The 14,773-nt window shown below is 39.1% G+C and overlaps 1 protein-coding gene across 2 annotated transcripts; it reads right to left on the bottom strand.

The window, feature by feature from the left end:
- Positions 1 to 4,930: 4,930 nt before the first annotated feature.
- LOC122664481 lies at positions 4,931 to 8,590 on the bottom strand. Of its 2 annotated transcripts, none has more exons than XM_043860324.1 (3): positions 8,386 to 8,590; positions 5,812 to 7,481; positions 4,931 to 5,389 (listed from the first exon to the last, which is right to left on the bottom strand). In XM_043860324.1, exons 2-3 carry the CDS (start codon positions 7,475 to 7,477, stop codon positions 5,022 to 5,024), a joined length of 2,034 nt encoding a protein of 677 aa, XP_043716259.1. In that variant the 5' UTR covers positions 7,478 to 7,481; positions 8,386 to 8,590; the 3' UTR covers positions 4,931 to 5,021. The 2 variants fall into 2 exon arrangements, with proteins under 2 accessions (XP_043716259.1, XP_043716251.1); XM_043860316.1 differs by having other exon boundaries at positions 5,812 to 7,477; positions 8,385 to 8,589.
- Positions 8,591 to 14,773: the final 6,183 nt, after the last annotated feature.

Raw genomic sequence — 14,773 nt, 5'->3', positions numbered from 1 at the left:
ATTCCATTTACGTGACACTTGTGGATGACTACACTCGTTTCTTCTCCGATTCTATACCGTGGTCCACATATGTCATTCAAACAGAGAGCAATGGACGTCGACTCCAGCGAGGCATGAGTGGGATTGATCCAGGGAGGCACAACAACTACTATTAGCAGTTTAGCACTTGTAATTTGTAACTTAAGTTGTGATTTCATTAATCTATGTGTATTTAACTATTTATACATTAAGGTCGGCGACCGTATGTCAATCAAGGGTGCAAGCCCAAAACACCAATTTGAATTCACATTTTTACAATTTTATGGTTTAAATGTGTTTATTAAGCTTAAATAAGGCTGTCCATGAAGTTTCAGGCCTAAATATGGCCAAATACCCCCCGAGATGGACCCCCGAAATATTGCAGAAAAAATGCAATATTTCGAGAATATTTCGCGATATCTCGGATATTTCGGATATCTCGGTAGGCCCGAGATACCGATATATCGCGAGATATAGTACTATGTGCAAAACAACCTTTGACATTACCATCAGATGAAACTACAAGGCACAAGAGCACATCAAAAAACTAGAAGGCATCAAGATTCAAATATGTATTTAGGTCTATTCTTCGAGTCCTAGATTACATCATGATGGACGAAATTGGGACATAGTCCACGAAGATGAGGTTTGATCACAAGCATTTTTATTTGCTAATTAGTCCACCGTTGAATGTGCTTTCCTATGGCAATGAAAAATATCTGCCATGAAATTGTAGAAAGATAATGATTAAAGTTAGACCACCCTGTTGAAAAATCCATGGAATAGAATGATTCCTCACGCATAAAACAAGTGCACTAGACTCACTTTCAATGTGGAGACGCTAAATTCCTTTATCTTTTGCCACATTAAAACCAATCAACAGAGCGGAGAATTCAGCTACAAACTTGCATAGCTTCAAAATTTCTAAGAATCCCACCCAAACAAGCATGACTCGGATTTCCCAACAAACATCCATCAATATAAGCTCATGCCATCCCCTTCCAGGCTTTCTCAAAATAACTTCAAGGATTGATTTCTTTATATTGGACTCAATCGGAATTCCAAAATACCTTGATATTGTCAAGTCCTCAACCATATGGATGGATCATTTCAGATTTGGTCCAGCCTCGCGGATGTCATTCAAAATCGCTGCTATAACAAATTTTGAATGTCTATATTTCCCATCAAACATTCGACGGTTCCTTTCATACCAAATATGCATCGGAACCAACACAAATCCAGCAATCCAAAGGTATTTCAGGTGCAACACTGAAGCTTTTCATTTCCACCAATGCTTGATATATTAGGCCATGGAATTTTAGAAACCTCCATAAACAGCCTCCATATCTTCAAAGAAAATGAACAATAAAGTATGATATGATTGAAACTATCATACCGGTGCAAACACAACTCACATCTTGAAACCATCAGAATTCCTGTAATAGAAACCGCATCATCCTCCAAGAAAATGTTGAATGCTGTGGTTGACGGTAAGGAGCCCAAACAACAGAAAACCAAGGCACCGAGAGAGCTTGAATCCAAATAGCAGCCCAAACAGATTTAACGGTTGGGGCCGAAATTTTACAAATGAGAAGAGTGCGATATCCTCGTATCAGTTGAACCATTATCAGTCACAATGGCATTAGGCTGTAAAATAGTTCATTCTATTCAGACAAACTGCAATAATTGACTAATAAAATTATCTTAAAACAAAAATAATTAAACTCAAAGATTGTTTATTCAGCATTCAAATCTTGACTACCATAAAAATAGAGTGCATAGATTGTGCAAACAGTAAAGATTCTTGGTCAATATTAGCAGTTCTTTGAACCCTGGCAGTGAAAACAGTAAAGATTCTTGATCAATATTAGCAGTTCTTTGAACCCTGGCAGTGAAAACAGTAAAGATTCTTGGTCAATATTAGCAGTTCTTTGAACCCTGGCATTTACTCTTCCAACTAGGATCTTATTACTAAATCCGTGTGGCTTTATCAGGACATTGATTTGGATGAGTTGCTTTAAAAAGTTATACTTAATCAGCTTTGAACATTTCAGATAGCCTTGCAGCTCCAGCAATAATTAGGGATGACATCATCAAAAAATAAAATAATTAGGGATGACAAATAGAGTAATGAAGCAATCCTTTAGAATTCAATTGTTTCAAATGAAAAATATTTTCACAAAAATCAATTTGAAGCAATAAAATTTATTTTATATTACTCTACCGTTAGTTGTACATGACAATTGACAAGGGAACATATTTGGGCATGGCTGATTTAGGAAACGAATCCAACCAGAAAGATAAGAGTACAGTTCTATATTGGTAACAATTGTATGACTAAAAAAGATACCATCACTTTTTTGGGCAGGGGAGGAGATGGACAACATCCAGAAAATTAAAGGGAAGTTGATTTCCAAATTTTTGTACTGCATTTCAGTAAAATAGTTTCTACGTTTTCCTTTCTATAAAAATTTCTATTCGCTTTAAGACAATTCTTGTGAATTTTTATTTTTATTTTTTGGTAGGAAAATACCTGTAAAATATTTTCCATTAGAAACTATGGAGCCAATGAATTTGCTTTTAAGGAAAAAAAGATTCTAATTTCTGAATATAAGAGTACTTAAAACTTGTCTACAGCTATACAAGGAAACTGATATTAGAGCATCAAATGCACCATGATTGTCACTGCTCCTAAATCAAGATTGTTAACCAGATCCATGAAAGGGCATGTAAACCAAGTTATTAAAAACTAAACAATAAAATGAAAAGAAAAAAAAGGTGTAGCATGAGAGCAATAAAGAAATCAGACAAAGCTTACAAATAAAGCCAGCCAGTTCACCTATGAATAGGAATACTCCAAGTTAACCAAACCCACACCTACACGCACACCAGCAAGGAAAAGCCTGGGGGGATCTTACATGGTTGAAGAGATTGCTTTCATCTTACATGGTCTTGGGTTGTCCAACATTACAGTTCCAGGCCCTGAGAAATAAAGAACAAATGAAGCAATAGTGATTCTCATTATTACCTATTTTTATACATCAACAAATTAACCATATCAATTGGATCTAACTATTGACATAAAAATTGAAATTAACCATCAAAGAAATGATAAATTACATTCCTCTGAGATTTCTGATTATTATGCATTACCTCCCATCTAAACATTCTGTCCTATGGCATACGGCATTTATGAATGCCCAGTTGCAATATGAATGTTTTAAAAATGAAAAACACTTTTTTCCATAAATATCTTTTTTATCATTATACCAAAAAGTTCATCCTTTACCTCTAGTCTCCTTTATTTCTTAAGTTTTATTCATCTCCTCAGGCCTAACCACAGCCATCTATCCACAAGACCTAAGCCCCTAATTTATTAACTCAGTCCTCTTTTACTCAAGAGATAGCTAATTCTCCATAAGAAACAAAATTTATAAAATTAATTAACATAATGATTTCCTTAAGAAAAAAAAAATTTGAAACAGAATACAAAAATTGAAAAACAAGAAAATGAGTAGTTAATGTTCAGCACACACTCCTGCATGATGATGACTTGCCATTTTTTCGTTAACCCTACCTGACTAGATAAAATCAACTCAAATGTACAGAGAAATGAATGCCAAGGATAAAATGAACAAAAGCAACAAACTGGGTTGTTTGGTGAAGGAGGGGTCAGCAAACAACTGAATTCTCAAAAACACCAGGAAGGGTTTGTCAAAGTGACAAGAATATAATAAGAAACTGTAACTTAACCGCCCCCCCCCCCCCCAAAAAAAAAAAAAAAAAGTCTCATCCTAATATATAGAATTCTTAGAGGACCAAAATACTTCATAAACAAGTCTGTGGTATGAACAAACTGAATTGTACTACACAATAAAAACAACTACACCTAATTTTATTCACTTTACAGTTTTAATCCAACGGAAAAAAAAAAAAAAAAAAAAAAAGAAAAAAAGACAGAGCAAACTGAAGAATGTCGTACAGTCTCCTCACAAATGAGTCATGCAACACAATTATAACAATAAGTAACCAAATATCATTCACTTTTAAAGCAAATTGAAGAATCTTGTACAGATAAATGGACGGGCACATTCTTGTCTACTCCCTCTACCTCACCCTGCCCCCACCCTCCACCCCTCCTCTCCCACTCTCATGTATACTTTGACAGGGTATTGGATGGGGAAATCCCTTTCCCACAGAAAGTGCACATACACGATTCCTCATATAATGAAGGCCCCAACGTGACTACATGATAATCCAGTTCTAGGTTCTCGAACGATACTAAAATTCAAATTATGATTTTTCACTTGAACATGCAACATGTGGAATTGAAAAGAGAACAATTACAGCTGCATAACAAAGTAGTAGATAAGAACAAAGTACAAAACACTACAGCTGCATAACAAACGGTAAAACATGAAGTTATAGATATGATATGCAGTTCCTCCTGCAAAAGGTTTAAATGTTGGGTGTGAAATTTCATTTTTTATTTATTTTGTGAAAACCTAGTGGGCAAGCCTTGGCACAACGGTTAAGTTGTGCTATTGCAACCTGTTGGTTGCAAGTTCAAAAGTTGGAAACAGCCTCTCCTGCGAAGCAGGGGATAAGGCTACGTACATTTGCCCCTCCCAGACCCCTGCAGTAGCGAGAGCCTCGTGCACTGGGACGTTCTCTCTTGTGAAAACCTAAATACCCTCGGCAGGATAATATGACAATGACTATAGCATCTAATCCATTGATGTCAATGGTAAAACTGTCTAAATAAATCTAGCTGAAGCTATATCCCAATACAGCTGACATGCCTAATTAGGAGTTATTAATCAGGCCTAATCGGGATATGTTAGGGTTTCCTGGTGAATAACAAATATTAGTGACAAACAAAGATACAAAGAACAATAAGAATGAAAAGGGATTTCTACATTTCACTGCACTGAATTTGAATAATTAACTGCAAGGTACAACAATTATACAAAAGGATACAATCTTGTTCCTTTTTAATCAATTCATTCATAAGCCGAAGGACTGCCTCTGCTATCAAATGGTAGATTTTCTAACCATGAATCATCCAAGAGAAGGGATGATGATTCCGACTCGGTTGGCCACTCAGCACTAACATCAATTTCATCATAAATAATTGGTTTACATTTTGAATCCCTATTCTGAGTTATAGCCTGTAACCGTAGATTGCAGTGCACAAAAACCAATTCATTGAACTTTTCCTGTTCCATTTCGCTGCGTTTCTTATTATACAAGTTTTCAAAGGTGCTCCAGTTCCATCTGCACCAGTGAGAACTACAAGGTTGGCTCAGTATCCGCATTGCTACTCTCTGCAGCGTGGGGATTTCATAACCATATCCTGCCCACCAGTCACCTAAGGAGTAAGGATAAAAAACTACAAGTTAGATATTACATACAGCATTTCAAGAATCTATAGTATTTATATAAATGAAGAGAGCAGTCAAGCCACAGATGGATAAGTAGAAGAAGCCATCCACTTCTTATCTATTGCTCTGTTTTGTAAGATGTGAAGTGAAGTGAAGATTTCCATTGGTAAGGTGAAATGAAATGGAAATGAGTGAAAATAGCCAGAAAGTCATAACATCATATCATGTTACAGATGTTGGCACAAAAACTCATGATTAAATCAACTCAATGGTGGACCCAAACATGAGGTGTGCCACATGTAGAGCAGAGACAAGAAGGTTTGCTTCTTCCCATTCTCCCTCTCCGACTCAAGTCACTTACAAAACATACAACTCATAATTAGAGCAAAGAAATATATTCCCATGGTACCTGGGGAATTCAGTGTCCTCCCCATGACTGCAAACTCACTCCCAAGAGCACCTAGTGAATTAAGATACATGGGATGTTCCTTAGTGAATTCAATCTTATCTTTTTCCTCGGGAAGCATCTTCACCATAGCATCTTGAAATCCATTTCTCATCTTTAAGTCAATCTTGCTATTTGAGTTATAGAAAATAGAAGGATTAAGGAAAGCTGCAGCTGCATGCAGTGGAGAGTGTAACTGTATATTCCATCTCCGGTCAATTATCTCCCAAATCGGCATATATTTCTCTTCAATCCCTTTATAATATGCTCTAATTGCCACCTTTGCCCTTTCAATGCCTTCATATATATAGCCCATGGCAGGCATGTCCCCATCTACAATCCTCAAACCTTTAACAAGAGGCTCCGATACACTCACAGCTTCATGAGCATATTTCCAAAATCTATCTTGATATAACAGTGGCTTAATAAATTGAGCATCAGGTTGCCTGGAATACACAGATGACAACCACTCTGTATTGGAAAACATGTGCTTTAAATTATCCTCTTGTATTACAAAGGATCTCAAATTTAGGAAATTTGTCACAGACCTAGTAATTTTTGGTTGGATCAATTCCCTTCCGCCAGTGAACTTTCTCATCATATTTAGAATCCATGGATGACTGTATATGTAACGTGTGATAGTCCATGCCTCTTCAATGACTGCACTGACCCATTCCAGCTTACTGATATCCTCCAACATCTTATCAATACAATACGAAGCACAAGTAGAGCAGAATAGTGAGGGGTACCTGGAAGTGAGAAGCCTCCCTGCATAAACAAAACTCGCCGCACTATCTGTTATTACTTGAACAACATTTTCTAAACCAACTTCCAGAACAGCCGACTCAAGCAATTCAAACAAGCATTGAGCATTATCTGCATGACTTGATACATCAACAGATTTAAGAAAAAGCGTCCCTTTAGGGCATGTAACTGATAATACCACCAGAGATTTGGTCCTACCATCTGACAAGAAATCTGACAAGATAGTGCAACCCGTCTCTTTCCACTCATCTCTAAGTTTTCTGTAGTTATCATTTATTTCACCTTTCATTTTTTCCAAGAGAGAAGATCTCAATTTGTCATAACAGGGCGCCTGATAGCCCACTCCACACTCTGTTATGGCATCCACCATTGCCTGATAATACATGGACTTAGTAGCACTGAAAGGAATAGAATTCTGGAAGAAAAACAAAGCAATCTTTTTATCAGCATCATCCTGCTTTTGCTTTTGTGCAACATCTACCAACGGCTGTGCACTTGGTGAAGGGCGTGGATATAACAAAGATGGGCAGGTGCTACCATGTTGTCCACTAGATCCAGGATTGGGATGTAATCCACCACTAGCAGAAGAGCTATTTTGAGGACCATTGACCACGCGCTCTGCTTTTGGCTTCTTGGCCGTCTTCTGTTTCTTTGGAGTGCTTAATATGTTTTGTATCAAGTCTCTCACGTCATTTGGGACCTCAGTACAGGGAACTATGTCTTTGTTCTTGATTTGAGCCAGATGAAACTTCATCCTGTAAACCCCACCACTGAACTCTCGATGACAATAATTACATCTCACCTTCTGTCTTGTTGCATCAACCAAAACACAGTGCTCCCAGCATGCATCTCTTCCTCTGACCATTGTCCTGCAATAAACAAATAGCCTTAGCAACATCCCTTATTTTCCAGGACCACAACTAAATAATTTTAAAAAGACAACAAAGAAGTGAGAAATTAGATGCAGAATACTTTATAGGGACACTCTTAACATCTTTCAGAATCTTCCCTACTGATTCGATATATTAAGGTTAACATATATAGGGTCCAACCCAATTTGTCAAAGTAATCAGAATGGATAATAACCCTATTCAAATCAAGGACCACTTAAATCTAGTGAAGGATCAAAATAGGCAGTTGATAAAAGACTTCTTGACTGAAAAGTCAGCTCAAATCTACAGAGAAGTGCCAAATCTAACTAATCATTCGGCAAACATTACCATCAATGGAGAAGGTAATCTTTTATAATGCGCTTAATTTATAGCAAATCAAAGTGATTGCAAAAATATATTTTGATCAGATTATATTCCACAATTGGATCACATTCTGTCTCCAGACCCAGTGTTCAACCTCAATTACCTAATAAGAAAATCGAAGTATCAAAGTTGAACAAAAACATTTATGTGTTATCATATAAGACATCACGAATTCTTCACTTTCTCACCCTACCCCAACCTACTGAACTCGTTCACAAATATTTATCAAAACTTAAAGTGAGATTCGACATAATTGAGAAGTAACTAGGAACCAATTATAGCATATCAAAACTTCAATTTCAAAATGGCGGGATAAATTAGTATATGAACAATAGCAGCTCCAAGACAGGATCAACTAAAGAAATTCAAAAGAACATCAGATGCAGTAGTCGAGCTGGGCATGAGCTCCGATTACAAGATCTCTTCCCCAATGCCCAACCCCCACCCCCGGGTGGGGATGAGCTAGCAAGAATTGAGGATAGAATAGATTGGGATCAGATAGATTCATTAACCCTACCTGACTGGAGAGGAGATCCAGTGCGTTTGAAGCTGTGATTCTGCTTTGTTTCTACTGATGCAGCTGATGATGTGATCGTGGTTAGCAGCTGATGAGGAGTGAGGAGAGAGTGGAGGGAACAAGTAGAACCGAATCCGAAATCCGAAGGAAGGAATGGAGAAAGGCGATCGGCGATCAGAGAGTAGGGAGAAGCGAGGAAATGAACAAAGAACGCGGCGATAAATTTAGTGGTCTTCACGAAGCCAGTCACCGATGAGTTTGGCGTGGAAATCGCCCATCATTCACGTGCCAACTGCTACGTGCACGTGACTCCCATGCGAACCACGGGCTTTACGATTTAAATGGCTTTGTAAGGAATCAACTTTTTTTTTTTTGGGTAAAACAAGGAATCTACTGATCAAGCGAACAAACGCCATACCAGAGTAGCAAGCACTAGGCTGTGTTTGGATGGATAGAAATGGCTAGAAAAAAAAAAATTCTATGTGTTTGGTTGCAAAAAGAAAAGAAACGAAAAAAAAAATATCTAATAACAATAATCATATTATGGAAGCCAATTGAAAGTAATATATTTTCACCAAAAAAACATTGAAAGTAATATATACTGTGTTGAACCGGGCAATGCCCGACAATTGACAGATCTTTGCACGCCATTTTTTGAAAAGGTATTTTAATGATGAATTGGACAAGAAATGGCAAAGTTACACCATTTGGAAGTTTGCCTTTGGAAGTTTTAGTATTTTTTGTCAGACCAGATCACTTCTTGTCAGTCTCGAGAATCCAGGAACTGGATCGATACTTCCTCTACGTCAGCTACCCCTTTCTCTTTGTTGTCCACCGACACAAGCTACAACCTACAGGTTTCTATAAAAATCGGATACAAAAACAAAGTTTTCTCACCAAATTCTCGAGTTCCAAGTGAGATTTCTAATTTGGTGGCAATAGAAAACTGCACAAAGTTCGATGTGAATTTTAAAATCAAAGAAGGAATCCTCCATTTCCTGGTGAACAACCAAACGAAAAGAAAATGTGAGGATTCTAGAAAACCGTATGAATTTTGTACGAATTTCTTTCTTTTCCAATGTTCCAAACACAGTCTAGGGGTGTAAGTTTGGTCGTGTTCACCCAAGCCCGCCCTGAGCCCGAACATGGCTTGGGCTGGATTTTTTTCATTCCGGAGAGTGGGTTAGGATTGAAACTTTTAGGCCCTGAGTTAGGGTTGGGTTGGCCAAGGTTGAAGCCTTGGGCTGAGTCCGACCCGGTCTAGTCTTGTGTTAGTTTATGGTTTACCTTTTACCATTTTTGTTTAGAGTGTAATAGTCTATTACACATTACATAGAAGTTTGACAAAAGTATTTAACATTTTAAGTTTTTGGATTAAACTGTAATATAACATCTCACCATGGGCTTTCATTTTCTATAGAATTGTGATGCAAAGTTGTATGTGTTCAAGATGCGATGTCAAGCATGTGTCTTTTTATTTTAATGAATAGAATCAGGGTCAATCAGGACTAACCCGACCTGACTAGGGTCAATCCAGGTCAGGCTAGGTTGGGCTGAGCCTGACAAGATTGGACCAGGGCCTGACCCAGGGCCAAGTTGGATTTGGGCTGAGCTAAGATGACTCAGGGTTGGATTGAGACTTTAAAAAGGTAAGTCCCATAAAAGACAATTGCAAGCACAGTTGGTATCTTACAGATTGTTTTAGGATCTATGTAGGTCAAGGGTCGACCATCCTACTATGGGAAAAACAAAAAATCTTCCTACTCTTTAAAAAAATCATATGAGCAAATAGAATAAGAGTCCATCCATCCCTTATCCACACAGGTCAATAAAGAATTGGAAATTGATAGGAAGTCAAAATTTAAAATTTTAATATAAAAAAATTGCGATTGAATCTAGCTTTAAATTTCGACATGTGATCAAATCATTTTTTCTTAGGTCACCTATCCAAAATGTTCCCCCTGCCCCCCAATTTTTTATAGTTATTTTATAAGTAAGAGATCACTACTTGGTCATGTAGCCCCTGCACCACCAAGGGCCCAATGAGAGCGCACACAGGGATATCAACACAGATAAGATTTTTTATTTTCAGGAGGAGTTTGGTAGTAATTTCACACACTCATATATTTGGGCGTAGGAACCACGCAACCAAGTAAAGTTCTTTTTCCCTTTTTTTTTATTTTAGGGGAAAAAAACGCTACCTGGTCGCATTTCCATTGCACCTAGACACAAGTGGGCACAAAATTACCCCTCGGGCATGATGCTTGCATGCATGCTCTCATTCATGACCAAGTAGTAGGGGTGAAACAGGTTTGGGTTTTTAAAACCCCAACCCAACTCTGAGTCCTCTTAGCTCAACCCAAGCCCAACCTGGATCTAATGTTGGGCTGAGATATCTCAACCCAAGCCCAACTCTGTCAGGCTCAGCCCAGCCCAACTCTGTCAGGCTCAGCCCAGCCCAACTCGACCCTAATTGATCCTAATTGGAGGTTAGCCCTAATTGCCCCTGACTGGCCCTGCTTTTTTGTCATTTGCATCTTTTTATGCATTAAAAAAATGAGACACATGTGATTGATATTAGTTTGTTTCATACTCAATTGACAAGTATACTTTTTTTTGGGTTAAAAATTAATCCAAAACTTAAAATTTTAAATATTTTTGTTCAATATAAATTAGAATTTTTTTGGTAAACCAATAAATAATTAGATACTAAACAAAAATTGTAAAAGCATAACCTAACACAAGGCCTGGCCAGGCTCAGCCCAAGGCCTCAACCTTGGCCCAACCCGACCTTGACCCCGGGCCTGAAAACCCTAACCCGCCGTTAGGGTTTGAAAAATCTAGCTCAGCCCTATTTGGGCTCAGGGCGAGCTAGGACAGGCTCAGGCCGACAAGGCTAAACTTACACCCCTACCAGATAGCATTCTCTTGTCCTTTTATTTTATTATCAAGATATTGGACTTGTTTTGAGTGAAAACTAACTAGGGAAACAAATACGAGATCTTTACATTCATAAACAAATTGTGACACAGTGAATCATGATGACTACCAATATAATAAAGAATTAAAGACATACTTATCAAGCCTAAAATAGTATTTTGGCTCCTCTCCTTGGAGGGCACCGCCTAATGAGTGCCCAATGAGGCATCCAATGGCTGGACTGTGCCGCACACATCCTGATGGCTGAGGCATTGCCCAATGAGTGTCACGCCCCTATTCTAGATAAGGAATATACTACAATATAAAAGGTGATTAGGACGACACGTGTCATCCCATTAAGCTGTCAGGATCATTAACACAGTGTCCCAACGTACAATCATAATCAATATTAAAATAATATAATATCAGAATGTGAAAAAGGGAATATGATCAGTAGTTTACGGAAGCGTATAAAATCAAATAATTACAAGATGTTCAAAGGCTAAATGATAAAGTACTGTAGTTAACACATTTCCTATAACCATCTAATAACTATAAAAAATATATAACAGTAAATGTTTATACATGGGCTTTAAGCCCCAAAATAATTAAAAAGGGACCAAGTCCCAAGTATCCACACGGCCCGTAGGCGCAATCATCACAAGGACACCCGTCGCCATGTTCCTCTAACATAGCTTCCGACTCCTCCGTACCAATATCATAGTATCTCAAGGGCTGGACTTCGAATCCCGCGAGATAACCACCATCTGCATCATAATCTAAAAAGTGTGTATACGAAGGGGTTAGCTCGACTGAGCCAATGAGGGGATGGGGATGCACAAACGGACAATTCACATATAGTCCATGATGCATGCACTTGTTAGTAAATTTTTCACCTATCACACAGACTAAGTCAAGGGTATATGCTACTATGACAACTCGGGAGAAACTGTGAGTCACTTATCTTATCGCCACAATGAAACCTCAATTGTCACCAGGGGGCCTACACCGGTCGAATCCACCAAAACCACCCAGTGATAGACCCCGATAACCATTACTGGCTCTCTCTCACCTCCACAGAATCCGGAGTTTTGGTTACCCAACACTTAAATCCTTGTTGGTAAGGGTCGTAGCACAAGGGAACCAAGGTCCTAGCTGCAGATATACTACATGCAAGTTCTATCGTCCCGAGAGGTATTCTGGGTGCATCAACGTCCCATTCCATCTAGCACCCGGGTACCAGCACGGCACCGCGCACACAGTTCAATATGACATTCAATAAAATATATTATACATTCCTGGGGTTCCAGCATCGGCACTTATCGGTACCGAAACCCAAATAAAAGATGAAAAGCAATCACACCATCATCATATCAATCAAGTATTAAAAGAATGCAAGATGCACAATCATGCTTAATAAAGTATACTAGTAGCATGATACATGTACAATTAATAATAGCAAGCCCAAATAATAACCAAACCCACTCACAATATTGGTTATGCCCCGTTGTTACAAGTTTGTCGTCGCGATTGAGTAATACATCATAAGATAAGAGTTTTAAACCTAAGAAAAGAGTGAGAATAAGGTTAAACAAGTAATGGAGAGGATCCCCAAAAAGGCATCCCTTAAATCACCTAAGTATAGGGCTTCAAAGGCAAGGTGATTTTATGGGTGATCTTAACCCAATTCATGAAATCGCATGTAAAACTTCTCTAACCAGTAGCTCACATAGGGAGGTGGTTTTAAGGGTGGTTTCTCGTAGGTCCCAAAACCACATGTAAAACCTTACACCTTCAGGTCCGAGATTTGGGTTTTTTCACCAAGGGTTTTGTTTTCAAGGAATTTGAGGGCATGGGAATACCAAAGGAGTTTCCCCCTAGGTCCCTTAGGGTCCTAAGACCTCGTTAAGTCCATACAATTCAAAGGATTTAAGAGAAGAATCCAAGAAGAGCATAATCTAAGGCATAATAGGGTAAAAACCCTAAGTCTTTCAAGTAGGGTGAGATGGTGAGTCTTAGGGTTAGGAATGGAGTGTAATAATTCCACAATAGCATAGGCTAAAGGTTCCAATCGATCATTGGGTTTCAAGTGGAACCCTAGGTCAAGGTCTTCCTATCTCCCAAGTCCCAAAACCCAAAAACAGAAGAAGGGAAGAGAGTTTAATGGCCCACCTGACCAAGACAGAGGAGCTCTACATTTAGGGCTCCAAGGGGTGGGGTCTCAAGCTTCCAGCCAAGCCCTTTCACCCACCTTCCTTCTCTCCGTCCTTCTTACTCTCTTCCCACGTTTTAGGGTAGATGGGAAAAGTTATGACTAATGAATGCCCATGGGTTCTATTTGTAGTAAGTGGGACTTAAGGTCCGTTTGTTTGGGTAGCAAAATAGGTTAAAACTCATTTTGGGTCAAATTAGATTAATGGGTCCACCCATAGGTCCCACAAAGAAAAGAAGATTAATAATGGGATCCACAAGATATGGGAACACAAGTCCCTTACACGTTTCCCAAAGTAAGTGGGTCCCACAATAAAATATTCCACAAACGGCTAAAATAGTCTAGGCGGTCCTATGGTGGTTTTACTTAGCACCCAACCACATAATAAACCATCCAAGCAAGGATGGGTTACACCTTAACCCAGACATTCCCAGCTTTGCCTCGTACTTCGAGGACATCGAAGGGAAGGGTAAACAATCAAAGCAAGGGGCTAGAAATTTATTTCTCAACTGTCATGGTGTGTCCCCCATGACCCCGAATAGTTTTCCCACAGCAATGCCAAGTTCATCACTGAACGAAGTGTCCAAGTGAGGCGACGCTCCAGGGTACTCTCTCCGAAATTCTTCGTTTCCCGGGCTGGTACTTGGAGGATAGTCAACAAAGTCGCCATCAATGAATTTCCCCCATTGCCGGTTGAGGAATCTTTCCTCCACAGGCAAACCCGTACTATGGTCAATGATCTTGTAGCTGGGCTTCACCACCATCAAGAACAGCTCACCAGCATACAGGGCAGCGATATCTACTCGTCACGAGGAAGAAATAATAATTAATTATAATCCTGGGTGCGGGTATAACAATGAGTGCCCAATGAGGCATCCGGCAACTGGGTTGTGCCGCACACATCTCGACGTGTGACGTGTGTCCAATCAGCTATCGAGATGTGTGCGGCACAGCCCAACCATTGGATGCCTCATTGGGCATCCAATGAAGCATCCGACAGTTGGGTGCCGCACACATCTCGGGGTGTGTCCAGTTAGCTATCGAGATGTGTGCGGCATAGCCCAACCATTGGATGCCTCATTGGGCACTCATTGGCAATGCCCTCCAAGGAGAGAAGCTCAATCCAATTATTTAAGGGCCTATTGATTTATTATTGGGCGAGGGCATGTCAAGGCCCCGACCACACTATAAAACTTGTAGAGCTTCCCATAAATTAAAAAGGAAGAGGGCTCCCTACAACGTACGAGTGCAATTTTG

The sequence above is a fragment of the Telopea speciosissima genome, chromosome 1 (assembly GCF_018873765.1).
Source record: "Telopea speciosissima isolate NSW1024214 ecotype Mountain lineage chromosome 1, Tspe_v1, whole genome shotgun sequence".
Taxonomy (NCBI): Eukaryota; Viridiplantae; Streptophyta; class Magnoliopsida; order Proteales; family Proteaceae; genus Telopea; species Telopea speciosissima.
Note: the sequence above shows the minus strand (reverse complement) of the source record. Positions and strands in the feature narration are given on the sequence as shown.

Excerpts from the sequence above, each read along its gene's own strand:
- LOC122664481 (XM_043860324.1), bottom strand. The coding sequence starts at position 7,477 with ATGGTCAGAGGAAGAGATGCATGCTGGGAGCACTGTGTTTTGGTTGAT. Across the intron at positions 5,390-5,811 it reads GAGGACACTGAATTCCCCAG|GTGACTGGTGGGCAGGATAT; the intron begins GTACCATGGGAA and ends CTTACTCCTTAG.